General features: G+C 51.3%; 9 protein-coding genes across 9 annotated transcripts; 5 read left to right on the top strand and 4 right to left on the bottom strand.

Annotated features, from left to right (window-relative positions):
* Positions 1 to 1760: 1760 nt before the first annotated feature.
* On the bottom strand, positions 1761 to 4058 carry M436DRAFT_49415 (threonine dehydratase; the record flags this gene model as incomplete). Its single annotated transcript, XM_013570735.1, has 1 exon — positions 1761 to 4058. The coding sequence occupies one exon, from the start codon at positions 4056 to 4058 to the stop codon at positions 1761 to 1763; it is 2298 nt and encodes a 765-aa protein (XP_013426189.1).
* Positions 4059 to 4660: 602 nt separating this feature from the next.
* On the bottom strand, positions 4661 to 6687 carry M436DRAFT_73961 (uncharacterized protein; the record flags this gene model as incomplete). Its single annotated transcript, XM_013571006.1, has 3 exons — positions 4661 to 5843; positions 6157 to 6504; positions 6554 to 6687. 3 exons carry the CDS (start codon positions 6685 to 6687, stop codon positions 4661 to 4663), a joined length of 1665 nt encoding a protein of 554 aa, XP_013426460.1.
* A 546-nt stretch (positions 6688 to 7233) lies between these two features.
* M436DRAFT_49191 (FAD-binding domain-containing protein) lies at positions 7234 to 8700 on the top strand (the record flags this gene model as incomplete). The annotated part of the gene is made up of 1 exon (XM_013570692.1): positions 7234 to 8700. The coding sequence occupies one exon, from the start codon at positions 7234 to 7236 to the stop codon at positions 8698 to 8700; it is 1467 nt and encodes a 488-aa protein (XP_013426146.1).
* Positions 8701 to 9076: 376 nt separating this feature from the next.
* M436DRAFT_49279 (uncharacterized protein) lies at positions 9077 to 9440 on the top strand (the record flags this gene model as incomplete). Its single annotated transcript, XM_013570712.1, has 3 exons — positions 9077 to 9184; positions 9247 to 9329; positions 9386 to 9440. 3 exons carry the CDS (start codon positions 9077 to 9079, stop codon positions 9438 to 9440), a joined length of 246 nt encoding a protein of 81 aa, XP_013426166.1.
* A 1155-nt stretch (positions 9441 to 10595) lies between these two features.
* Positions 10596 to 15785, top strand: M436DRAFT_83135 (uncharacterized protein; the record flags this gene model as incomplete). Its single annotated transcript, XM_013571005.1, has 1 exon — positions 10596 to 15785. The coding sequence occupies one exon, from the start codon at positions 10596 to 10598 to the stop codon at positions 15783 to 15785; it is 5190 nt and encodes a 1729-aa protein (XP_013426459.1).
* A 357-nt stretch (positions 15786 to 16142) lies between these two features.
* On the top strand, positions 16143 to 17351 carry M436DRAFT_49411 (Arginase/deacetylase; the record flags this gene model as incomplete). Its single annotated transcript, XM_013570732.1, has 1 exon — positions 16143 to 17351. One exon carries the CDS (start codon positions 16143 to 16145, stop codon positions 17349 to 17351), a length of 1209 nt encoding a protein of 402 aa, XP_013426186.1.
* A 304-nt stretch (positions 17352 to 17655) lies between these two features.
* Positions 17656 to 18984, top strand: M436DRAFT_83133 (uncharacterized protein; the record flags this gene model as incomplete). The annotated part of the gene is made up of 2 exons (XM_013571004.1): positions 17656 to 17664; positions 17722 to 18984. The coding sequence occupies 2 exons, from the start codon at positions 17656 to 17658 to the stop codon at positions 18982 to 18984; spliced, it is 1272 nt and encodes a 423-aa protein (XP_013426458.1).
* A 119-nt stretch (positions 18985 to 19103) lies between these two features.
* M436DRAFT_73956 (alpha/beta-hydrolase) lies at positions 19104 to 20117 on the bottom strand (the record flags this gene model as incomplete). The annotated part of the gene is made up of 1 exon (XM_013571003.1): positions 19104 to 20117. One exon carries the CDS (start codon positions 20115 to 20117, stop codon positions 19104 to 19106), a length of 1014 nt encoding a protein of 337 aa, XP_013426457.1.
* Positions 20118 to 20711: 594 nt separating this feature from the next.
* Positions 20712 to 22607, bottom strand: M436DRAFT_16856 (uncharacterized protein; the record flags this gene model as incomplete). Its single annotated transcript, XM_013570630.1, has 3 exons — positions 20712 to 20817; positions 20869 to 20947; positions 21002 to 22607. Coding segments are annotated over 3 exons (1791 nt in total), but the record flags the coding sequence as incomplete, so codon positions are not given.
* Positions 22608 to 23168: the final 561 nt, after the last annotated feature.

Here is a 23168-nt window from a genome sequence, read left to right as displayed (position 1 = left end):
TCTATGCAACTGCGCAGACAAGGCGGTCAGATTCTCAGCATCAGGTAAGCTTCCATCCCTCAACCACGTCCATCACACCCATCACAGAGATGATACAATAAACACGAACAATCCAACTCCTATAGCGTCGTGAAGGATTACAATAACTCTAGAATTACACTGAGACTTGATTCGCAATCACCACTCTTTCTGCAACTGTTTCTTGCATCATCATGCTAACAATTGTATGAACAGTCCTTCTCTCGAGTCGCTTTACCCTTCGTCAAAATGCGCTGGTCGCATCGGGGGTGTGCTATCTACGGCACGCCCTCTCACTTCTTAAAAGGTTGGTCAACCCACAACTCCTCCACACTGCACACTTTCCCCGGCTTGGGTGATGATATACCGACTCACGGAAAGGCATTCCTCGACCTGAATATACAATGTCGAATCTGTCTAAAATCAAGTTTCAGCCTTGTCTGACTATCTTGCCATGAATCTTCTTTTGCACTTCATAACTTTGCTCTGCTGGAACAGCCAAGCTAACCCGATGTGCATCAGGTATCTACCCATCGCTCCACCCATCGACTCGTGTTCCCCCCTTTCAATATGAAGAAGATTTGAACGAACGGGCGGACAGACTGCGCTCTCGGTTGGCATCCGCTGAAACAAGAGCGTACAAACTCTTGGGATGTTCGGCCGGGAGTTGCTTGTTGAGATTATCGTCAGCTGATTGTTTTGCGCCCATGCACATATCTTGCACTTCTTGTCTTGATCAACACATGTACTAAGACTGGTTTTGTTTAGGTATGCAGCTTCTATCTCAGATCCCGGTCGATTGCAACCACATTTGCGTGGGCATTCTTCACAATGATGAACATTTTATTCACACTGTTTGATCCTTCCTAAGCCTATATTGTGCTGGTCGGACATGAACACAAAACACTGAAAATTCTGAGAATGTTGAATGGTAAGCTTCTGCACGTCTTCGATGTTCTTGAACCTTTGCTAACTGTTCTTCAAGCCCATAGCACTTGATGCTTGTCGACCTTCGCTGTTTTGACTTCCGAGTCCCTTACTAACAACATGGTTCGTCAGGTATGCAGTCTGATCTCGAAACAACAACTCCCATCATCACTGCATGATGATAAACCTTCGTACCGTGAACGGTTTGCCCGTAACGAAGGCTTATCCGTTGTGGACATGTATAATGATTTAATGGTATGCGATTTCTTCATCATCTCTCCTCGCCTCAGTACTGATTGTCAACAGAGCCTGACTGCAATCACACATCCCACCGCCTTGTTCGATCGAAACATGGAAGGCCATTACTGATTGCCCTGGCATAGGTCAAGTATCACCTCGGCATGTCGATCATCCTGCCGTCTCAAGCTGTAAGTTTCTTCGCTTCCGTTGCTACCCACATTTCCCCCCGCCCTGCATAATGATGAACAAAAATGATATTTCGCTGTGTTCTTACTGAGACACGTCTTTGAAGATACCATCACCTTGGAGAACTGACCTTTTGCCCATCCACATACACATTTTACACATACACACAGCCAGTGGGATCATGTTGCTGACCAGTAACAGATCTTTTCAACCAAGTTAGCAATAATGTATAATGAATCAATCTATTTCCAATCTCACTTATCTTGTGTTTGACCGTGATACTGCGCTCGTTCTCCGTGTCTGATCATCTAAGCGACTGACATGTCAGGAGCCAAGGGTCATGCGAATGCAACGTCTTGTTCTCGTTACTGCCTGTTTCATCGAGATAGCTATGAACCTTCCTGGAACCCCTCGATGATTTTCCTCATCACCTGCTCCACGACTTTGATACTCTGCACATCCGCCCATTCGTCTCTCCCATGCAGTCCTTCACCTTCAGGTCCAAACATCAAAGAAGGAATTCCAGCCTCACTCAGCAATGCGGCATCGGTCCAGAACTTGGCCGCTGTAGGCTGGACCACTCTGCCTCCTTGCACATCGGCAATTGCGTTGCTTGCTGCGACGAGCAAAGGATGCGTCACCGCCATTGGCAGTAAAGGTCTACGCTCGAACAGCACCTCGGGTACTTCAAACTTGAACCTTTTGTCCGAAGCCGCAAGCTTCTCAAGTATGTTGGTAATGTCCTTGACAATGGCAGCAGATGACTGAGAAGTACTGCTGTCGTTCACAGTACGGAACTCGAGGGTCAGCGTGCACGAAGCGGCATAACTGCTGTTTTCCTCCCCGCCTCTGATGGTTCCGCAGTGCATTGTCGCTTGTCCCAGCACGTCGTCCGAGTCGAGCGTCTCGGCGTACTTGTCCATTGCTTTCATGAACGTGGCAGTGGACATGATGGCATCCACACCTGTTTGCGCATCAGACCCGTGTGCGGCATTCCCGAGTATCGTTACTTGGATCCATACGAAACCTTTGTGTGCGTGGAATAGTTGCAGAGAAGTAGGTTCGGGGATCAGTCCGGCGTCTGCTTTCCAGCCTGCTGCGAGGACGGCAGCAGTACCGATACTCTTGTCTTCTTCGTCTGCTACAGCGGCGAAAATGACATCGCCTTTGCTGCCGTGGATGGAAAAATGTAAGAGGGTAGTCATGGCGGCTGCGACTCCGGCTTTCATGTCTAGCACACCTCTGCCATAGATCTTGCCATCGACTAAGCTGCCGCTGAGAGGATCCGAGCCATATGTGGATAAGGATACTGTGTCGATGTGTCCATTCAGCATGACAGACTTGGCGTCGGGATCGCTGCCGCGAACGACTCCGACCACAGAAGGGCGACCCGGTACTGACTCGACGACGTGTGTCTCAATGCCACGATAGTGTAGCCATTGCGTGATGAATGCTGCAGCTTTGGCTTCTCCTCGTGCAGTGTTTGTCGTGTCCAGCGAAGGATTTGAACTATCGATCTGGACAAGTTGTTTGGTCAAGGTCACAACGTCGTCGGCACTGACATCAAGAGGCACATCGTAAGGTCTTTGAGCTTCGGTATTGATCAAGATCACCGAAGATCCTTTTGCGACATGTCCCTCGGCGACAAGTCTCTTCAACGCTGCAAGTCCAGAAGCCCCGCAGGGGCCAGCATTAACATTATGACGATGCATTTCTTGCACTGCCATATGAGTCTCAAAGTCGGAAACCGTAGTGCTCAGGTTTACGTAGTCTCGAAGAAATGGCCAAGAGACGGAACTCAAGGTTCCACAATTGCAGCCAGCATTGATCGTGTTGGAAGTGACAATGGGTGTAGCCTTCCCAGCGACGAGGGAAGCGTGGAGACATGCCGCCGTGTCTGGTTCCACGGCTACAACCTTGAGATCTCGTTGTCCTTTAGCGTATGTGATTACAGCCTGGGCTAGAGAGCCTACACCAACAGGTGTAATGATGTGTGTTGGTTGCGCATTCAGCTCACGCAACTGTTGCTCCATTTCGGTGAATATGGTCGCATATCCATCGATGATCCAAGTTGGGACATCCTCGTAACCTTCAAAGGCTGTGTCTTGCACGAGGATATTGTTCTTCGATGCAGCGGCGGCAGAGGTAGCCGTAGAGACAGCAAAGTCATAGTCTCCTTGAACCACAACCACTTCTGCACCTTCCGCAGCAATCAACCGCAGGAAGTTCGGGTGCAAATCGTGAGGGACATAGATTGAGGATGGGATACCAAAGGAACGAGCCATCCAAGCGACCGCCCTGCCATGGTTGCCATCTGTAGCAGCCAGCAGTCTGCACCCTCGATCTTTGGCGGCAGAAGCCACTTGCTCGAGGGTGGCAGTGGCGAAGTCCAGAGACAAGTGTGAGATTAGGGCGCGGAAGCAACCCCATGAGGCCCCGGAAGCTTTGAAGGAAGGAAGGCCGAAACGTGATGATTCGTCTTTGATGTAGATCCCACCGAGACCTAGCTCTGCGGCGAGGGAGTCCATAGAAAGCAGAGCTGTGGGTTCATATCCGTCAAGTGCCTTGTGGTAGTGATGTTGGATGGTGTAGTCGGCTGACGGAATTGGAGAGCTCGAGGATGTTTGGCGAATCCATGTAGGTCGTCGGGGTGGAGATCTCTCTGGCGACTTGAATCTGAGAGGCATTGAAACAAGTAACAATACGCCGGATGAGAGTAGCTTGGATTTTCGGAGACAGTGTAATTATCGGGATGGATGAACCAGTCTTAGATACCTACTTTATAAGATCTCTCAACCGTCGGACACCGTCGGAGGAACTGATTACCATCATGTGGGAACCGTGGAGATGCACTCTTAAGTCCTGCGGGGAACCGCGGAGTTCCGCTGAACGATGTCGGGAAACCCGTCGGGAAACTTATCGGGAAACTGGTCGGGAAGACTGATCGTTGACCACCCTCCGCACAACCACTTCCTACAACTATCAGTCAGCATCAAGTCTCGAATATAAAGTCTTGCATGATAGGGAATCATATTTTGTGGCTCCGATTTGCCTTTTGTTGCAATCATGTCCCTCTTCCTACCTGACCCATACACTAAGAAGAGTAGAGGGTTAGGACCGGAAGATGTAGTCGGGAATCATAAGTATCTGTTTTTGTCTTTTGTGTCTTCATGGCCGTTCTTGTGCGAGAGAACAAGTAAAGAATGGTATAACTTACAGATCGGTGTTTGCCATGCCTTGAAAGACGAGTTCGTCCGACGTGAGACAGCTCGTTATTAATGGCCAGGCACTACAACAGACTCTCTACAGTGAAGTATTCGCCAAAAACCTCGAATCCTGCTAAGGCATCGAGATCACCAGCTCCCATAACTTGAGAAGGCAAAGGCGTTCCAGCAGTGTAGGGCAGTATTTCTACGCCAGCAATTGTGCCATCTTCGACGCTTGGATCGGCGTGTCTTGATCTCTCCAGTGCGCGTTGTAAGATACGTCCATGCTTGAACGCAATGTGTGATTCGTTGCATGCAACCTTGAAGAAATATGCTCGTAGGTTCTCGACCAGATGATGATCGATTGCGCTTTCACAGAGCACCAGTGCAGCATAAGATGCGATGAAGAAAGCAAAGTCAGGTAGATCAAGTGCTTGGTCCGAAGAGTGACGCACAAATTGTGAAACGATGTTCGCGCTTTCCCGCCAGGCTGGTATGTTTCTTTCGTGTATGGCTTGTGGCGAGGAGCCTTGCTGAGACGAAGCGTTACGGCGATGTAGTAATAGATGCCCAAACCAATGAGACAGTTCAAGAGTTCTGGGCGGGCCAGAGCTAGTAAGGAAACGGCTCCATGCAAGGTTCCAAGGCGCGAAAGCAGACTCTGGAGTCGCCGTAGGACTCTGTAGAGCGGTGTGAAGGCAGATGTAGAATTGGAGCTCGGCGATCAATGGTGTATCGGATGGCAATATCGTTGGGCGGTCCAGTAGCCGACGACAACCTTCCATGAGTCGGATCGATATACTGACTGGCCGGCCACTGCCGATCGAGTGCTGAAGGTGAGTGAGGCAGAGTCCACTCCACACGCGCAATTGCTCGGTAGTTCGTTCTTCTGCAGCGCTCGGTTGTCTAACATTGATCGGTCCAAAAGCAACAACTGCATGGTTGGCAGTACTAGCACTGAGGTGCCAGCTATCCAGAGGCTTGTCCGTCTGGACTGTAGGGTTGAAGAGGCAGAGCAAGGTCAGCGCCTGAACGACACTACTCGCGACTGGAGGTGTATCGATGACTGCATCTGCAACGAGGCGCTTCACGTGTCTGTACATGTCTTGTACTGTTTGCGAGAAAACCCCAGGGTGATACCGAGTCGCCAGCAAGCAAAGTACGTTCATCAGAAGGGGCGAGCTCCGAGAGAAATCTCGAGACACATTGCTAACGAAGTCGACAATCTCGGCCAGAGGGATCCACTTGCTGTACCTGTCGATGGATCTGTCAGGTGTTAGCAATGTTGTGAGCTGCGGAAGTTCAGGGATGTCGCGAGATGTGGGCTCCCTATGTGATGAAGTTGGTACCTTCCACACTCTCTTCATGAAGACACAGAGCGAACTGTTCACTATGAAAATGCACAATGGTTTCCACGATAGAGATGTTTCCAGAGAGAGCCAATATAATATCACTTCTCGATGGACACTACGCGTTTCTCGAGACCACTATGCATTCTCACAGCTACACGCGCTACGACCCTTTGCACACGGGGAGAGGAAAATCTGGTGAACTGAGGGCTCTCAGTTGCGAAACTCACGTTCGGAGGAGCTGGATTGCGGTATCGACAGACAGAAGTCCAACAGAAACCAAATCGGTCTGTTCTGACGAAGGCTTGCCCGACTGAGCGTACAACTCGGATTGCAAGTCCTGAAGGATTTCAACAGGTTTTGGGTAGTCGCTGGCGTCTCCCGCCGGAGGAGCATCATTCGTCGCATCGATGACTTCGGCCAGGGCGGACTCGGCATGAGGAAATACTGCTTCGGACAATTTGGCAATCATTTGCTCAGCCCGCGCGAGTCGAGCCTCGACATTGCCATTCCCATCGATCAAGGGAGTTGACGCCGCAGCACGAACAGCGCTACGCTTTGGCAGCTCACACTCGAGGCTTGACTTGATGTCAGGTTATATGCCACTGCAGTTTGACGGGGACGAACTCGAGTACTTGACATCGGTGGCACGCGTCGGCGTCTGGTTGAATTTCGCAACGCGCTTTCGAAGTGCGACATGATTTGCATGCCTTCCCGATACGTTGACGCTTGGTCGGACGCTCCTGCTCGGCACCATCCATGTCGGCGCGATAGACGGGTGATGGACAGGAAATGGAAGGAAAAGATCTTTTATGTGCTAAATTCTGTCGCTTCCACCCCACTCTCGCGAGAACACAGGCGGAGCTGAGGCCATCAAAATGCATAGTTCTTTCTCGACGGTAGCGAAGTCCATAGAGAGCCGATGATACCACGACTCCCTGCGGATGCTTCTTATCGGCTATAGAGACTATGCATTACGATAGTGGTGTGCGTATCTCTGCACATGGGGAGCGGTCAAGTCCGTTTTGCACAGTGGATTGCTCGAAGATTGAGAACGTTGCTTTTACGTGGATGTCAACCGATGCTTTCACTGTGGGGCTTGTACCGGGTGCCTGCGGAAAGAGCAGCCAACCTGTCAATTGACATTCACACTCCAAACACTTCAAGGTCTGCGAAACTTCACGTTGTTGGTTGCGGGTCGTCTTGCTATCACCTTTGATTCTGTGGCCTCGAGAACAGGAACAGAATCCAGCTCTGCAGCATCGATCGATTCTACATCTCCCGCACCAACACAGCGCTCAATCAAAATGGACAATCATGTTGAGACTGTGAAACATATATCGGCTCGTTTGAAAGACTTGTACTCACGGAAAGTGCAATTCCGAATATTTCACGGCTCTACCAACTCGACCAGGAACCACTCGATCGACCGAAGCAGGATGATCGACACCAGTTCTCTAAATCGTGTCCTCTCTGTGAACAAGTCAACAAAAACAGCATTGGTGGAGCCCAATGTTCCAATGGACAAGCTGGTCGAAGTAACACTACCTCTTGGCTTGGTACCTCCTGTGGTAATGGAATTTAAAGGCATCACTGCTGGTGGGGGTTTCAGTGGCACAGGAGGAGAGTCTTCGAGCTTCAAACATGGCTCTTTCGACTGTACTGTAAACTGGATCGAGATCGTGCTGGCTGATGGAGAAGTCGTCAAGGCCTCTCCAGAATCGAAAGCGGATCTTTTCTATGGCGCAACTAGTTCCTTGGGCACGCTGGGAGTGACAACTCTGATGGAGATACAGCTCGTCGACGCAGCGAGATACGTCGAAACCACGTACACCCCATGCAAGTCGCTGGAAGAGACCCTGGAGAAGGTCAAGACCGCATGCGGAGACTCTGAGAACGACTACGTCGACGGGTTTCTCGTATCTCGGCACCGAGGTATAGTTGTCACTGGCCGTCTGACATCTTATGTATCTCGTGCGACACGCATACAAAGATTCCAAGGTCCTCGAGATCCGTGGTTTTACATGCATGCGGACCGATCGACACAAAAAGCTGGCGGCCCGGTCACAGAGGCTGTACCTTTGGCCGACTATCTCTTCCGTTATGATCGCGGTGCTTTCTGGATGGGCAAATACGCCTTCAACTATTTTATGGTCCCCTTCAATCGTATAACCCGATGGGCTCTGGACGACTTTATGCAAACAAGCACGATGTATCATGCTTTGCATGCCAGTGGACACATGCAACAGTATATTATCCAAGACCTAGCAATTCCAGCTGCAAACGTCAGAGACTTTATCGTTGCAGTCGACAAGACATTTGGGTTTTATCCTCTCTGGTTATGCCCAATGAAGCCATGGACACAGCAGTCTTCTTTCCATCCGCAGGCCATCGGAACCGATCTGCTTATCAACGTCGGTGTCTGGGGTCCGAATGGAGCGAATAATCCAGCAGAGGCAGTCGAGCGAAACCGCCATTTGGAGAGCCTTGTGCGAAATCACGGAGGCAGGAAATGGTTGTATGCTCAAGCATTCTATTCCGAAACAGAGTTCTGGGAAATTTACGATGAAAAGTCATATCGGGAACTGAGGAGCAAGTACAAAGCCGAGCATCTGCCTAGTGCTTTTGATAAGGCTTGTGTTCAAAGTAGTGGTGAAAGCCCTCAAGGATGGAGATCTTGGGCTACCGAGAAGGTATGGTCCACTTGGCCGATATCTGGAGTCTACGGCGTCCTCCAAACTTTGGTCAGCAAAGAGTATTTGCTCAAGAAGTGATGGCAATGCATCGAGTAGCGGAGGCGGCCTCAGAATCGAAATTGTATTCCTGCCACCTATATTCCAAGCCCACCTTTTTCTCTACATGTGAAAATAGACAGCATTCGAGTTTACCATAGAACAAGAAGTGCGTTTTCGAGCTTGTACGTAAAAAAGGTCATTTGATCAACTTTTGTCCAGCCTATCTCAAGCCGTTCTGTGTTGTCAACCCCGACGTCATAGGCCCGGCCGTTTTGGTGGCAGGAATCCAAGGCAACACCTTTGTGGCTTCCTGCCCCTCCTCATTCGCAAACTTCATAAAGTCCTCAGAACTCATCTCACCTGAACATCCAAGACACCTACATCAAACCACAACCTAACAATCACACACTCAATCATGCCTCTCGTAATCCCCGGAATGCAGTCCAGCGGCGGCGACGACAAGACCTCCAAGTGGATGGACCAGCTCATGGGCAAGAAGCTCGGCGACAGCAGCGATAACATGGTATGTGTCGGCACTTCTACCTATCGCGATCTGGGACACCGTTCCTGACAAGGGCTGTACAGACATTCGCAAAGAAGGACCTGCCTCAGCAGCACCGCGTCGTCAAGGGCGACTCGATGATGACCATGGACCACAACCCCGACCGGTAAGAGCACCAAGAGAAGATGCAAGACAACAAGAACGAGACTGACAGAGGCATAGTCTCAACATCCACGTTGGCGATGACGGCACCGTACACAAGGTCACTCACGGTTAAGCTACCCTGAAACTTGCTCGACGATCGAAGAACCCAATCATGAAGACCACGAGAACAACAACAGCATACGACAAACTGACATGGGAGGTACATAAACCAGGAAACAGACAATGACGACGATGAATGAAACATATCACATATCTCCAACAATGCATTCTGAGCCCTGTAATATTGACGTGTTCTCGACATTAGTGTCACTGTAGAAAGCCGCGGATTCCACAAGGGCTCGCCCTAACAATGTTGGGAGCCGGTATACGAAGGTATATGCGTGATTGCATGCTGCTCTTTCTGCAAGTTTTCACACCGCCATGTGTAACCGTCTAGGCTCCAGACAATGCCGACATGCATTTGCATGCAGGGTCACGCTCATGCGCGTAGTTTTTACACATCGCCCTGCAGTGAGTCCGTTTTTGCCGTTTGAGTTTCTGAGGCTCAGAAAGATGTTGCATCGTCCTATCTCACAGGAACACGGACACATGGAGAAGGGAAACAGCAAGGAACGGCAGCTCTCAACTTGTCAAAACAGCCGCTACGAGTGACACGCCATGGGGGTGGTTCCGGCAAGACTGGAGAGAAGCCCCACACCCTCTTTTGCTCGCCGAATTGGCGGTCAGTCGGCTCTACGATCCACGACAAGTTGATTGCGGTTTGCCCCTCTTCATGCAGCGGGGCGAGCGACAGCTTTGGCGCATTATCCATACGGACGAATATTACCGGCTAGATGTGACTGATCAAAGGTAGGTACAAGTGTGGCATTCGAGGCGCTCTGGTAAGTCGATGTCTTTCTCCTTTTTTTCTCCCACTGCACGACGGCAAGGGGAATTTGAACAGAACCCTTGCTGCCTCTTTGCATTGATTGGTGTACTACTGTATACAAGAGGGGGGGATACAACAGGCGCATCACATCTTGCCATAGTCTTGTGACTGCTGCTCGCTCCACGACGAATTATCGGCTTCCGTGCCTTGAGTTGATGTCTTTTTGATTGCATCCCAGCCGCCGCAATTATTTCCCTGCTTGATGGCGCGGTATTGACTCAACACGCTCAGTTTTTGTTTTCAGAATACACTCAAGAAATCCGAAACTGGCCCACATATACAACGACTGCTCTCGCCATCTTCTGCATCTTTTGATTTGATGCAGTAGATCGGGACCAAATGGCGGTTCCTGTCGCGCCCGCGTTGTCGGCGCGTCTTCCGCAGTTCCTCGACTTGAAGCTTCCACCAACCAGCGAGTCGACCCAACGACTGCTGCAGAGATGCGTTGGCCATGCATATAACGCACATCACGATGAAACGTTTACGAATCCGCTGAAAATACCCACTCTACTATCTCTCGATCTCCAAGAAGTTCCCCCGAGTTACAGCGACTGCCTATACGATTGCCCACCTGATTATACGACAAGCGATGCCCTCGCGACCCTGAATATCGAGCCACCGTCTTATGCGCCTCCACCGACTACTTCTACTGGTACTCCTCAAAAACTCGAGGAGCCACTTCGCCCATCGCGACCGAAAGTTGACTTTGGATACCGTGAGAACTTGCGCGAGCACAAGAAGAAGAAAAAGGGCGCTGCTGCGGCAAAGAACAAATGGGACAGCGACAACGAAGAGGAAAAGAAGCCCGAGGGCGACAGCAATGGTGATCAGCCGGGCGATGCTGGCGGTAGTGGAGGAGCAGATGGTGCTGGAGGTGATGGTGGAGAAGGAGGAGGCAATGATGATGACGACTGGGACGACGGGAAAAAGAAGGGCAAGAAGGACAAGAAGAAGAGTGCTTTCAGCTGGGATGCCCTAGACAATGAGGACAACAAGGACGAGGAAGAGAAGACAGAGGATGTTCCTCTTGTCGAAGAAGCTCCCGCGGAAGAAGACGACTGGGCAGGCTTCACAACCGCGTCCAGCAAGAAGAAGAAAAAGAAGGGCAAGAATGCCGACCCCGATCCTCCACCCGATGATCCGCCTCCCGACGATGGACCACCAAAAGTCGACGTGGATTTCGGCGGCAGCAACAGCTTCAGTTTCGGCAGCAATGGAGCTTGGGGCACCAAGCCGGCCGAGGATGACGGTTGGGCTACTTTCGGCAAGAAGGACAAGAAGAAGACGAAGAACGCCTTCGACTTTGGCTTCGGAGATGCCGATGGAGGTGATATGCCTGGAGAGTCTGCACCTGCACCTGCCGAGGAAGATCCAAAAGAGGACAACAATCCTTGGGCAGCCTTCGGTACGGGGAAGAAGAAAAAGAAGGGAGGAGCTATCGAGGAACCCCCCGAGTCAGAACCCGAACCTGAAGTTGTAGTCGATGTTCAAAGTCCGGAAGAGCCTGTTGATGATTTCACCTGGGGTATGAGTGCCAAAGACAAGAAGAAGGCGAAGAAAGCCGCCAAAGCTGCCGCCTTCGCAGATCCCGAACCTGAACCTGTCGCTGTCGTCGAAGACTCACCGCCTGAGCCCGAAGCTCCTCCTGTTGAACCCGAACCGGCTCCAGTGGAAGATTTCTCTTGGGGTATGAGTGCAAAAGATAAGAAGAAGGCAAAAAAGGCTGCTGCCAAGAAGGGTGGAAATGCGTTTGAATTCATTGCTGAGCCAGAACCTGAACCTACTTCTGCTCCAGAGCCTGAACCCGAGCCACCAGCAGTCTTAGCAGTCGCTGAGGAACCTGCTCCGCCAGCTGCTGAGCCAGAACCCGCAGACGACTTTTCTTGGGGGATGAGCGCAAAGGACAAGAAAAAAGCGAAGAAGGCAGCAGCTAAAAAGAGCGCTTTCGATTGGTCGGAACCTGATCCTCCTGCTGCACCAGACCCGCCTCCTGTCGAAGACACCCCTCCCACGCTCAACGAGTCCACTGCCCTTGCCATTCCGGAGCCCCCACAAGACGACTGGTTTGGCTGGGGTACTGCGGGCAAGAAGAAGGGCAAGAAAGACACCGAGGAGGTTCCGCCAGAAGTACCTCCACCTCCGCCCGCTGCTTCCAAGGCCGTTGTCGAAGAGAACAGCAGTTCGTGGTCTTTTGGTTGGGGCTCATCAACGAAGAAAGACAAGAAGAAGGCCAAGTCTCCTGAACCCGAACCCGAGCCTGTGCCGCAAGAAGACCCAGTCATCATGATTCCTGAATCCATCGACGAGCCTAAGGTAGAGGAGGACGATTGGGCAGGCTGGGCGACCGGTAAGAAGTCGAAGAAGAAGGGAAGCAAAGTCACGCCTATCGAGATCGTGGAGCCTGTATACGATGTTCCTGTCCAACAACCCGACCCCGTACCTGCTGAAGACGCTTGGGCCGGGTGGAGCGTGGGCAAGAAAGAGAAGAAGAAGGGTAAGAAAGGCGATGATGTTCCTCCGCCTCTTTTACCTGCTATCGAGCCACCACCTGTGGAAGTTGTTGAGTCTATCGAGATCCCCCCTCCACCGCCAGAACTTGAACTCCCTGTTGAACAAGCACCCGCCGATGATCCTTGGGCCTCGATCTCGACCAAGAAAAGCAAGAAGGATAAGAAAAAGAAGAGCTCGGGCGTCGAGGAGGTAAAACCAATCACTGAGGTACCGCCTCCGCCTCCAGAACCCGAGCAACTCGTTGACCCCCAAGAGGCCGAACCTGAGCCCGAGTCTGTTGTCGTGATCGAGTCCCCACCTGCTGAAGAGCTTGTCAAAGAGGTCAAGAAGAAAGAAGTCAAGACTTCCTCTGGGTGGGGCAGCAGTCTATGGGGTAGCTCAAGCAAGTCCAAGTCTTCGTCCAAAGACAAGGAGAAGGAGAGAGAAAAGAGAGAGAAGGAGGAAAAAGAACGAGAAGCAGAAGAGCAGCGCAAAGCGGACGAAGAAGCAGCATTCGCAGCAGCTCTCGCCGACGAGCCTATTGACTTACTCCTCGATTCTCAACCCATAGTCGAGGAACCGGTCAGCACAGGCTATTGGGGTACGTTCTTGAAGCCAACCACCATTAGCAAGACTGTGGAGGAGCCCATTGCTCTCAAGGGCAAAGTCGATACTGGAGCCAAGGAATCTGTCAAGGACAGAATCAAGCGATTACAAGGCGAAGCTACCAAGGATTCAGTGGTTGTTGTGCCACCACCGCCCCCTCCTGCACCTGAACCCGAGCCAGAGGTGATTGTCGTGCCTGAACCGATCATGGTCGAGGAGGCGCCAGCCAAGAAGTCATCGAAGGATAAGAAAAAGAAGAAAGGCAAGGAGAAAGAATCGTCGCCACCGCCGCCAGCTACTATTGCAATTCCTCCTCCAACTGTCGAAATACCTCCCTCGCTGAGCCCTATTCCAGGTGGCTTTCCTGAAGATGACGTCGAACTTGATGCGTTGGCAGATGTACCTGCTGTACCACCAGTCATCGTCGCTAATACTTCGGCCGCTGTATCTGTCGAACCACCATCGATTGATATGGTGTTACCACCCATGGAAGTGCTGCCCAAGTCTTCTTCCGACAAGAAGCTCGTCAAAGACAAAAAGTCTTCTGTCAAGAAGGAGGTCAAGAAGCCCACGAAATCTTCACGCCCAGCAATAGTTGATCTCTCCGTGCCAAGTACACCTGCTGCTGACAAGGCTGTGAAGAAGGAACGACCAAAGGTTGTTCGCGACCCAACGGGAAGCTCACACTGGGGTCTGTGGGGAGCAGCACCCAAGGCAGAGGAGAAGAAGGAACGCAGGCCCAGCAAAGACACGACAACTCCGACCGTCAAACGATCTGCCGCCCTCGGCCTCACACGATCAAAATCAGCACGCAAGCCTAACGAACGCGACTTGATGGAAAAAGCCGACAAGACTTCTAGCGACGACAAAAAGTCAAGAAGAGAAAGCAGAAACCCCTCCACTCCGGCCAAAGGCATGGGTCTCAATTTCTTCGGTCCTACGCCTACCAGGTCGCGGTCGATGCGACAATCAAGCTCTGCACAGCGTCCTGCTCAGGTTCGAGAATCGCGTCGCTCCCTCGACGTCTCTTCGCCGCCTGGCGACATCGCGAGCAAGGCAGCAAAGTTGATGGGACTTGGACCACGACCATCGCTCAGCCGCAGTCAATCCACGCGAGAGAAGCGCAAGTCACGCACCGTGCCGGATCCCTATGCAATTGATCCCGACAACACACCCGACGATGCCACTCATTCCGCATCTATGGATAGATCTAGCAGCCATCGCACGAAGAGATCGAGCCGGAGCGATCACAAGCACGACAAACGGGATTCAGCCATGATGTCTGGCGGCTTAGGACCTGCTGATGGTGACGGAGCAGCTCCAATGACTGCACCTGAAGACACTCCTTTTGTGACACCCTCCCGGCCGATGCTCAGGCGTTCAGCTACCACTAGCGCCAGAAAGCCAGCAGGCGGCCTCTTCAGTAACATCATTGAATCATTCAAACCAAAACCTGTGGAAGAATTTGCGCACCGACATCGTAGCAGTCGTGCTTATGACAGTGAAGATGGTTCGGCACGTCACCACAAACATCGCACACCACACTCTTCGCATCGCGACGGAGATGAAGAGCCCAAACGCAATCTCCGCCGCGAACAGAGACGCGTTCACCGGCCCGAAGACATTCCATCTACGCCGTTGGACGACAATTTGCCAACACCAGCAGCGGACAACACGGAATCTGAAGAGCGTGAACGCAGGCGTGCAGAGCGTCGGGCCAAACGTGCTGCAGTTGAAGCGGCAGAAGAAGACCTCCGTACACGAGAAAAGGCCACAAAACGCAGAGAACGAGAGGAGAGCGAGCGCGCCAGACAAGACGAGGAAGAACAGTTGGGACGTCAACAACGAGCAGAACGTCATGCCTCACGCCGCTCTAGCGCTATCGACACAGACAACAAGCCACGTCTCCATCGTTCTTCTACGGCTCCTGCACAGTCCTACTTTGACGCACGGGCACTCCATCGTGATGCCAATGGTCGAGACCCTCGCAGTCCACCTAAAGATAAGACATCCTCCTGGGTGAACAACGTGACATCCTCGCCTCCATCACCCCCACCTCTCCAACCTACCATACTAGATCTCCCTCCCACCGACCCAGCCGCCGAGAATGACCAGATACCCGATGACGAAAGTACAGCTCGCGAACTTCGACGTCGTCATCGTCGTGAACGCGAATCTCGTGGTGTTGAAACAGAGGAAGACCGCAAGAGACGCAAGCGTAAGGAACTGCGTCGACGTGAGGAAGAACTTGCCTTCCGTGATCGTGAGAACGGGAACAGAAAGGATGGAGGAGGCAACAAAGCCTATAACAGCCTTGGCTACGAAGGTTTTGAGCCGCAGAGAACATGGGATGGCAGGGTGGTTGGAGGCGAAGCAAGAGGTGGAGTCAAGGAACGTACTCAGGGGTGGTTTAAGAAAGTTGCTGGATTGTGAACTTGACGACGAAACACTGATGAGACATGATTGTAGAGAGCAGAAGAGATAAATCTCAGAATTCATGGCTGATGATCCTCATGAATTGTTTCATCTGGAAGATTAGACAAAGAACATGGTGTACTCAAAGAGAAAGCAGCAAGGCAAGATGTAAAGTGCATGAAACCATCATACATGCATAAAATTTATGCATATCCACCGCTGGCTCCACACTTCTGTCCCCGATTAGGCAGGTTGAAGAGACACCTAAAGAAGCAAGTCCACCCTGCATTCACGACGATATCAATTATAAGTAGCTCCAGTGACCTCCACCAGTTTTGTCTCGCTCTACCCCATCTCTCCAACACTGACCATATCATGCGTACCATAGCAGCAGCCTCGTTGCTCCTCGTAGCAACGACCCCGTTGGTCTCTGCCCACGGCGACCATCATCACCACGGCCATCGAGACTTCACTCCTGCTGAACTAAAGGAGCTCCAAGACAAATGGGGCACTGATTTCGGTTTTGGTGGCATCAGCACCTTTGCGCATCTGCCCCATCACAAGTGCTTGACAAACCCGCAAACGCCATTTGATATCGGCATCATCGGAGCACCATTCGATACCGCTGTTTCTTATCGGCCAGGCGCTCGTTTCGGCCCTCGTGCCATTCGCGCGGCATCAGCGAGACAGACTGCTCTGCGTGGATACAATCCGCGTGCTAGTCTGAATCCCTACACTTCCTGGGCTAATGTGGTTGATTGTGGTGATATCCCCATCACACCTTTTGACAATGGATTGGCTTTGCGCCAGATGAGTGAGGGATACAATGAGCTTGCGACCAGACAGGCGATCCCAGAGAACGTGGATTCGGCAGCGTCTTATCTGCAGACTGCAAAGATTGTCACTCTGGGTGGTGACCACAGCATCGCTCTTCCAGCCTTGAGAGCTTTGAACAAGAAGTACGGCAAGCCTGTTGCGGTAGTGCATTTCGACGCTCATCTGGATACCTGGCATCCGTCCAAGTACCCTTCTTACTGGCTTGACCTCGATGACCCATCGACTCAGTCCTTCTTCACTCACGGCAACATGTTCTGGATGGCTGCAACCGAGGGTTTGATTGCAAACGGCTCTTCCATCCACGCAGGTCTTCGCACCAGACTGTCAGATGAAGACGACTACACAAACGACAGCGAACAAGGATTCGTCCGCATCTCTGCAGACGACATTGACGATATCGGCACCAAAGGAGTCATTTCAAAGATTCTGTCTACCGTTCCTGCAGACTACCCTGTCTATCTCTCTATCGATATCGATGTCATTGATCCTGGTCTCGCGCCTGGTACTGGTACTCCTGAGCCCGGCGGTTGGACTACAAGAGAGTTGATCCGTATTCTCAGAGGTATTGAGGGACTCAACGTTGTGGGCGCTGATGTTGTGGAAGTGTCTCCTGCATACGACTCTCAGGCTGAGACCACGGCACTTGCGGCTGCTCAGGTTGTCTATGAGATCGTTACTTCGATGGTTAGAAGGGGTTTGATGGAATTGGCGAGGACGAAGCAGGATGTTAACAAGGACGAGCTGTAAAAAGTAGTTGATTCAACTGGAGAGTTTTGTATTCGAGATGAGCAAGAGTCTATCAGATGACCTCGAACCCTACCTCTAAAGATACTCTGTAGTTCAACAAACAAATGCCTGTGACTTTGGTCATTTTCGGAAGAAGGAGTATGTATTTTCTTCGTGGGAACAGGGTGGCACCTTTATCCATCAAAATGACGACGTCATTCATCAGCCACGGGCATCACCATTTCAAACATCTTCACAACCCATTCAACACAGTTTCTCTGACCCCGACCTTTCACTCTATCTGTTCCTCGTCCGACCATCCATCATGCCAGAGGTACAGATATTCCCATGCAAAAGTACGCAATCTTACGACTAACGCGTTTCCCACAAGATCGGAGAAGTAGCACGCGTAGTGCACTTCCTACGCAAACACTGCGCGAACAAAGTAATCTCCACCATCCAAGTCCAGGAAGACAACATTGTATACGGCAAAGTCGGGACTTCGGCAACCGCCTTCCAAAAAGCATTCACCGGCAAAAAAATCCTAGATGCAAAACAACAGGGCAAGTATTTCTGGCTCGAGATGGAAGGAAAGCAACACCCAGTCATGCATTTGGGAATGACTGGTTGGGTGAGGTTCAGAAACGATACTACGACGCATTATTATGGCAGCAAGAACGATAAGAATGAACCTCAGGAGTGGCCGCCGAGATTCTGGAAGTTTATCTTGCAGCTGGATAATGATAGCAATCAAGAAGTTGCCTTTGTGGATGCCAGAAGGCTGGCTCGTATCAGAGTTGTCGAGGCAGAGGCAAAGGATCTGCGCAACACCACACCACTAAAGGAAAATGGACCCGATCCGGTCATCGACAAGGACATCTTAACGGAAGCTTGGCTGGAAGAAAAGCTGAAGAGCAAAAAAGTGCCCGTCAAAGCATTGATGCTCGATCAAGCCAACATCTCGGGTATAGGAAACTGGGTTGCTGATGAGATTCTGTATCAGGCGAGAATTCACCCTGAGCAATACAGCTATACCTTCTCCTCTGCTCAAATCTCAGCATTGCACAAGGCGATGATGGAGGTATGTGGTACTGCAGTCGAGGTGTTGTCGGACAGCAGTCGATTCCCCGAGACTTGGTTGATGAGATATCGCTGGGATAAGGGCAAGAAGGACAAGAATGTCTTGCCTAACGGAGATAAAATTGTGCATCTGAAGGTTGGAGGTAGGACTTCGGCGATTGTACCGAGAGTGCAGAAGAAGACTGGCAAAGTGGCTGAAGATGTGGAGTCTGCCGATGAGGTATCAGAGGGTGCAGCAGACTCACAGGAAGAGCCCACACCGAAGAAGACCAAGGCACAGCCAAAGACGACAAAGTCAAAGAAAACAGAGACCACCACCAAAGACGAGGTTGCGAAGGAAGACTCCAAGCCTAAACGCACTCGAACAACAAAGCGAAGGGCAGAGTCCGATGAAGAAGATGGTGGCAGTGCCGTCAAGGAAGAAGAGGCGGAGGACACCAAACCGGGCAAGAAGAGACAGACCAAGAAGAGTCAAGCCGATACGAAGAAGGCAGCCAAGTCCAAGGTCGAGGATGCTCCTGCTGAAGAAGGATCAAGAAGAAGATCAGGTCGGTTATCAGGAAAGGGCGTCTAGAGATACCTACTGGCCTGGTTCATTTGACGGTATTGTCGAGCCGTGAATACCTGAGGAAAGAACGATTGAGACCAATATAGATTAATACCTTGTATTCTTCACAACAAGATCTTATCAATCTACTCTTCTATTACACCAACCATCCACTCTAGCCCCTCCTTGCCCTCTTTGATACCATAGCACCAAGCCAACACAAAACAATGCATCAATCCCTCCCAATGCAACCATCTACCTTGAACACCCTGCTCCTTGCAAAGCTCCGCAAAATGTCTCGCCGGAGGTGCCAGCACATCAGCGCCAGCAGTGATACCATAAATGGCCACTCCTCTCTCCCTAAGCATACTCACGTCGGCCAATACCGGTGAGATCCAAGGTGCTTCAGCATCAGCTCCGCGACTCCAATTCTCAGCCGTGCCATTCGTGAATGGAATACCCAAAAGCGGGTCGACTTTATCTGCTGCTTTCAAATCCCTCTCAAACGGCGACGAAGCCACAGGTTGTTTTCTGAGGTCCACAGCCGGAGAAACCAAGACTAACTTTCGAGGCACCGGTGCTGAAGGAGTCGACGATAACACCTTGATGACCAAACCCAAAGCTACATTTCCTCCTGCAGAATCGCCTGCGAAGATTGTCTCTGTGTTTGCCTTCTCCGCCTCGGTGACTGGAAACAAGTATGGATATAGTGTTTCCAGCATGGGCAACGAATCTTTCGCCGGCGAATTTGGAGCCAGCGGATACGATACAATCGTGACCACTGTATTCGGAACCCGATGACACAGCTCAGCGCAGAGTTTCCAATGCTCGGGACTCGGCGGCATCTGCCAACCTCCTCCAGCAAAGTAGATGATGTTCCTTCTCTTTTCTGAAACTCCTTCTTTCGTTGACGATGCAGGAAGTTTGGGTCTCATGTCGTACAGCCATATTCCTTGTACTTGTCGTTCGGTAACATTGCAGCGTTTCTTTGCGGTCTTGTGGACGTCGAGGTATGGTGAGCCGGGTGGAAACTCCTTCTTTGATTTGATCAGGTGTGGTCGAAAAGGCTTTATGATCGTTTGGAGGAGAGAGATTGGTGTTGACTTGTCGGATCGTGTCGAAATCTCCATTGTGTTGGTGTGTTGTAGTGTGGTTGCCATGGCTCCGATTGCAATGCTTTGAATTTGTCCGTGAAAGCAGTTTTCTCCAGGAAAGATTCTGTTCGCCTAGATATTGGCTATGGAGCTTGACAAAAGAACTCAGGATATAGGAATGAAGCAAAAGAATAACGAGAAAGAAAAGAAATATCGACATGTTTACCATGCCATCCGCGCCTCAATAAGATGACGTATTGACTCTCCTTTTTTGGGTACCATCCAGTGCACCCTCGCAATGGAATTGAACAGATGGCTTGTTCCTCTTAGAGCTCTAGATATAGATTTGGCAGAATAATTCTAAGGTGCAGCAATAGCAATTGAAAGGGCCATCAGTCTTTTGAAATGGCTCGGACATGGTATAGAACTATTATGCTGAGGTTGACGTCATGCATGTTTGCGACGGGATGACCCTGCTCTATACACAGGCGACGTTATCATCGAACCATCTGATGCGGCAAGTTACAATGTCCACCAACGGGTTGTTTGCTGTCTTGTAGTCTCGTGGAAGCTTCGAGCTAATGGCCAAGCTCAGTGTTTGCGGTTGTTACAACTATTGAGGTTGATTTCGAGTTGATGGCAATAGGGCTATCAACCATTCAATGCAAGACAAGCGTCCACGGCAGAGCCTACCCGCCCTTCCTTCATCCTCACAACATCACTGATTACCTCGCGGTCCAAATCTGGGAACATGCCTTGTAACGTCCTGGGTAACGTGTCAGTGAAACATCTTGCGGCTAGGCGTCGTCGGACTTACTCAACAACAACTTGATGTTCCTGCGCTTGGATCCTCTGTGCTTCTGCCATATCAGTGCTCGCCTGTCTTGCAGCGGAGTCTTGGGAGCTGCGACCACGACTGGACTCGAAGCTCCTCGCTCGGTCGACTTGACTTCGCTCGGGACTGCGCAGTCTGCGAACATCTTCGGCACTGTTGCGTTGCTGCGGCAGCGGCGGAAGACCAGGTGATAATCTGGGCGTAGAGTTGGGTTGCGGTGTGGCAAGTTGACGGGGAGATGAAGATGAGGTCTGACCTTCGTCGCTGAACATGCGTCCAATGGTGGACAACGGCTTCTGTATCGTGCGCAGGAGCCCTGTCACTGCCGCGTTATCGTCCTCGGATTCACCAGCAGAGTTTCTGGACCTCGTGCTGCCTCCTCTGTGCAGAGGCGTTCGTTCGCCTTCGGTGCTGTTCCTAGTGTTTACTTCTGGTCTGCTCAGGCTGCTCTTCTCGTTGAATTGAGGATGCGTCGAGTGTGAAGAACTCGAGGCAACTCTGTCGTGTGTCGAGGCTTCGTCCTCGTCTGCTTTGTGGCCTTCGGCGATTTGGCTCACAGCGGCTTCGACATTCTTCTCAAACTCCTCGTCGGTGATGGTCAGATTGGTACGATCAAGGTTCTCGATGAATGTGACGACGCCCATCAAGGAGGAAATGTAATATCCAGCTTCACCTCCCAGCTTGTCCTGATTCCGGAAGCGTAAGATGTATTGGACGTTGCTGACGAGATGTTCAGGGTTGGCGCGGAGGACGGTGTAGATAAGAAGCGGGACGAAAGCATCAGCAGACTGATCACTCTTGTTGTTTTTCAGGAAGCCAAAGATGACTTTGCAAGTGTTGAGAATGCAGATGACCTTGTCGCGAGGGGCGCGGTATGAGCCGATCTTGAGCAGCTCTTGCTGTGCAAGCACCAGGAAACGGCGGCCTTTGTCGGTGATGGGGGCGATGTCAAGATGTTCCTCTCGGATCCAGCCGTAGATTCGTATCTTTTGTGCAATCACCTCATCTCTTTCTACATCTTCCTGATGCTGGCCTCTCCTGCCTGGACCATGGGGTGAATGTGCCTGATGGCGGAAACGCTTTTTCGTGGGAGAGCTGACTTCTTGGGCTGGGACGGCTGGAATAGCAGGTGAGAAAGTCTGCGAGTACAGTCTGTTCATGACCAGCTTCTCCATGCCCTCCCTAGCATTGTCAAACTCGGCGTCACTGACTGTCCTCCAGACCTCGCATTGTGCCATCTTTTTTGAGATAAATTCGAGAAAGTCGGAAATGATCTTGACCTGCTCATGAACAGCCCATTGTTTCTTGCCAAACTCATTGAGGAACGATCTTAGGAAGCGAGCGACAGGATCGGCTGTGCGGTGACGGAGCTGTTCGAGAAAGCGGTGAAAGTCGAAGGGGAGAGCGGGCTCTGGGTCGGGAGAGGGCGGCGGGGGTTGGAAGATGGAGGATGCGGGACGCGGAGAATCGGTATGGTCGGGCTGTTGGATGCTGACGCCAGAGATGGAGCCCGGTCGAGCAGCGGCAGGGCTGAAGACGTAACTGTCGCGAGATTGCATACGCTGTAGCTTTGGAGAGGTCATTGCGCTCGGTGAGGGCGAGGGGTCCAGGCTCGAGGTGCGCGTGGGCAGCTGTGTCATGTCAAGGCGAGGCGACATGATCTTTTGCAAGGCGGGGTCTGCCACATCGTCGTCCATCTCGGCCATGATGTTGGCCAAATCTTCGTCTTGAGCATACTGCTGGTGCAGGAACTTGTCGTCTTTCGGGGGCGGCGGTGGAGGTGTTGGTGACAGAGCTCTTTCCTTTTCTTTCTCCTTGTTGACTTGGCCTTGTACCGGCTCTGGTTCCTTCTCATCCAGGTCCAGCTCTGGCTGCCTTTCATTCGGGTCCAGCTCTTGTGTCTTCTCGCTTAGGTCCAAATCTTGAGTCTTTTCCGCCAAGTCATTGTTTGTTGTTGGCGGCGACGTCGTCGTTGTCGGCGAGCTTGTAGGGTATGTAGTGGGTTGAGAAGGTTCTGATGGAATGCCGAGGTCGATCAAGACATTCTTCTCTTTCTCTGTGCTCATAATGTCGTCTTCTCTCTAGCTGCTCTGTTGCATTCCAGTGCTGACAGCGAGCCAACGAAAGCGAATCGGCAGCTTACGAATGCAGCAATCTCTCAAATTTGTCCAAGTGTCCAGATGGACAGATGCGATATGCGTGCCGAATATGCGCAAGTAGACGATGGAAAAAACAGACAGGTATTAGATATTAGCTATGTTCCTTGCAGATGCAAAAAGTCC

The sequence above is a fragment of the Aureobasidium namibiae genome (genome assembly GCF_000721765.1).
Source record: "Aureobasidium namibiae CBS 147.97 unplaced genomic scaffold scaffold_11, whole genome shotgun sequence".
In the NCBI taxonomy this organism is placed as follows: Eukaryota; Fungi; Ascomycota; class Dothideomycetes; order Dothideales; family Saccotheciaceae; genus Aureobasidium; species Aureobasidium namibiae.
The sequence above is the reverse complement of the archived record's forward strand: the minus strand, read 5'-3'. Positions and strand labels throughout refer to the sequence as shown.